Source organism: Eriocheir sinensis, chromosome 57, assembly GCF_024679095.1.
Source record: "Eriocheir sinensis breed Jianghai 21 chromosome 57, ASM2467909v1, whole genome shotgun sequence".
NCBI classification, from domain to species: domain Eukaryota; kingdom Metazoa; phylum Arthropoda; class Malacostraca; order Decapoda; family Varunidae; genus Eriocheir; species Eriocheir sinensis.
Window position 1 is genome coordinate 1,600,228 of NC_066565.1, and position 2,500 is coordinate 1,602,727.

General features: G+C 52.3%; 1 protein-coding gene and 1 long non-coding RNA gene across 3 annotated transcripts in view; one reads left to right on the forward strand and one right to left on the reverse strand.

Moving 5' to 3' along the window:
• The window catches only part of LOC126984480 (uncharacterized), a 1,334-nt gene extending 89 nt beyond the window's left edge, over positions 1-1,245 (forward strand). Inside the window, exons 1-2 of the long non-coding RNA XR_007736781.1 lie at positions 1-60; positions 264-1,245. The exon at positions 1-60 is cut by the window's left edge and continues 89 nt beyond it. This is a non-coding gene — a long non-coding RNA (uncharacterized LOC126984480). The remainder of the gene's footprint in view (positions 61-263) is intronic.
• Positions 1,246-1,304: 59 nt separating this feature from the next.
• Positions 1,305-2,500, reverse strand: part of LOC126984481 (mucin-5AC-like) — a 7,151-nt gene continuing 5,955 nt past the window's right edge. For both annotated transcript variants that reach the window (XM_050838207.1, XM_050838206.1), the window contains exon 3: positions 1,305-2,500. This exon is cut by the window's right edge and continues 619 nt beyond it. In XM_050838207.1, coding sequence (XP_050694164.1) covers positions 1,665-2,500 — 836 coding nt within the window. In that variant the 3' untranslated portion in view covers positions 1,305-1,664.

Consider the following 2,500-nt stretch of genomic DNA (forward strand, 5'->3'; position numbering starts at 1 on the left):
AAAATAAAGAAAAAGAGGTGGGTGTCAGGTGGGCACTCGGAGGAAGGAGTGTAAACAGAGGTGGTTCATCGGCGCCACACACACTTCTTATTTTCGCCTTTTTTCTATGTTCCGCGTCTTGTTGAACTCCCCGCCGCTCAGTGTTTATAGATGAAGTGTTAATCTTCCCTCTGACACCTGGAAACACTTAATTGGATGCGTATAAGACAAGAAAACTGAAGAAAAGAAGTGGGGTCTCAGGCGGGCAAGGAGTGTAAACATAGGTGGTTCATCGGCGCCACACACACTTCTTATTTTCGCCTTTTTTCTATGTTCCGCGTCTTGTTGAACACCCCGCCGCTCAGTGTTTATAGATAAAGTGTTAATCTTCCCTCTGACACCTGGAAACACTTAATTGGATGCGTATAAGACAAGAAAACTGAAGAAAAGAAGTGGGGTCTCAGGCGGGCAAGGAGTGTAAACATAGGTGGGTCTTGGACGCCACACACACCTCTTATTTTCGCCTTTTTTCTATGTTCCGCGGCTTGTTGAACACCCCGCCGCTCAGTGTTTATAGATGAAGTGTTAATCTTCCCTCTGACACCTGGAAACATCTCAAATGGACGCGTATAAGACAAGAAAATAAGAAAAGAAGAGGACTGTCACAGCGGGCGGACCGAATACGGTAGTGTAAACAATCATTTCTTTTTTTATTTCTCTTATTTTCTCTCGTCCCTTCGCTCCCTCGTGTGACTGACGGCTCGTGATGCATAAAGGGTGCTTCTGGGGTGCTGTGGGGGGCGGGGGGGCGCAGGGGGGCGAAAATAACGGTAAAATAAGGAAAAATATGACTGGGGTGGCGGGGTGAGACCGTGTGGGGTGACGTAACACATTTCTGGATCTCGTGTTTTATGGGGAGGTTAACTGGGGTGCGGGGGTGCTGGGGTGAGGGGGGGGAGAGGGAGGATTGAGGACGCAAGGGAACATGCCAGTCACCCCAGGGGAAGTCCATGGGGGAGGGAAACTATATATAGAGTGTGACATAGGTAACAAAACAAAATTTCTCCCCCAGGGGTTTTCTTATTCACTGGGGAGCTGGGCCGGGGAGGAATGGCCACAGGGGGAGACGAGGGCAGATCCATTACCTTAGGGGGTCCAGGGGGGAGGGAAATAAGGGGAAGAACTGGGGAGTGACAAGTAAATCTCTCCCCATGGGTTTTACTGGGTACTAGGGAACTGGGGAAGGAAGGGACGGGGGGAAGGAAGGTTAGAGGTTAAGGAGGGAAAGTCCAGGGGTCCAGGGGGCAGAATCAAAGGAAAGTGAGATAAGATAACATAACTATATCTTCCCATGGGTTTTCACAGGGGAGCTGGGGGTAAGGAAGGTCACAGGGGGAGGGGGGGGTAGGCCAATCACTCCAGGGGGTCCAGGGGGGGCAGGGAATCAAAGGGAAAGTGAAATAACGTAGCATAACAATATCTCTCCCCATGGGTTTTTCACAGGGGAGCTGGGGGTAAGGAAGGTCACAGGGGGAGAGGGGACAGGCCAATCACTCCAGGGGGTCCAGGGGGGGCAGAGAATCAAAGGGAAAGTGAGATAACGTAGCATAACTATATCTCCCCATGGGTTTTTCACAGGGGAGCTGGGGGTTAGGAAGGTCACAGGGGAGGATGGGGTAGACGAATCACTCCAGGGGGTCCAGGGGGGGCAGAGAATCAAAGGGGAGCGCGGGGGAATCATCCAGTTTGGTGATATTGAACGCGGACTCCGGAATTGGTGTCCTACGCTCGGTTCTAGCTGTCTCCCAGTCCTGGTTGCCTAAGAGAGAGTCCACCTGCTTTTTGAAGACGTGGAACCAGTGCGTGAAGTCCCTGTGGAGCCTTGACAGCGAATACGAAATCTCCACTACGTAATCTGTCTTTCGGAGGCGCCATTCAAGCTCGTAAGTGAAATGCCCAGCGGAGAGCTTTTCCAGTAGGACGGACAGCGCGCGGCGGGTCGGGTGGCGAGATCCCTTGATAACTGGGTGGTGGGACCTTAGGACAACATGGTGGTCATCCCATAGAGGCGCCCAGGTCCTCACAGCAGCGGCCATTCCTCGCATTTCGTGGTCCTCTGTATCCTGTGGGCTCTGGTACTCGATTGGGATGTTCTCGTAGAAGTAATTCCATCTGGTCTCAACGCCGTCGGTCCTCCAGACGCAGAACCCGCCTACATGGTTCCCTGAGGCCGTGGTTGCGACGTAGACCATCTTATGCGAGAGAGGATGCCTTGAGGAGGAGGAAGAGGAGGAAGAGGAGCTGGTAGTGGTTGTAGTGGTAGGCGTTGAGGAAGTTGTAGTAGTAGTGGTAGTCGGTGCAGTGGTGGTCGTTGAACTAGACAAAGAGGAAGAAGAAGAAGAGGAGGAGGAGGATGCAGAGGCTGAAGAAGAGGTTTTGATAGTGGATGGGACGGAGGTTGACGTTGAGGAAGAGGAGGAGGAGGAGGAAGAAGAGGAAGAAGGAGGAGATGTACCACTAG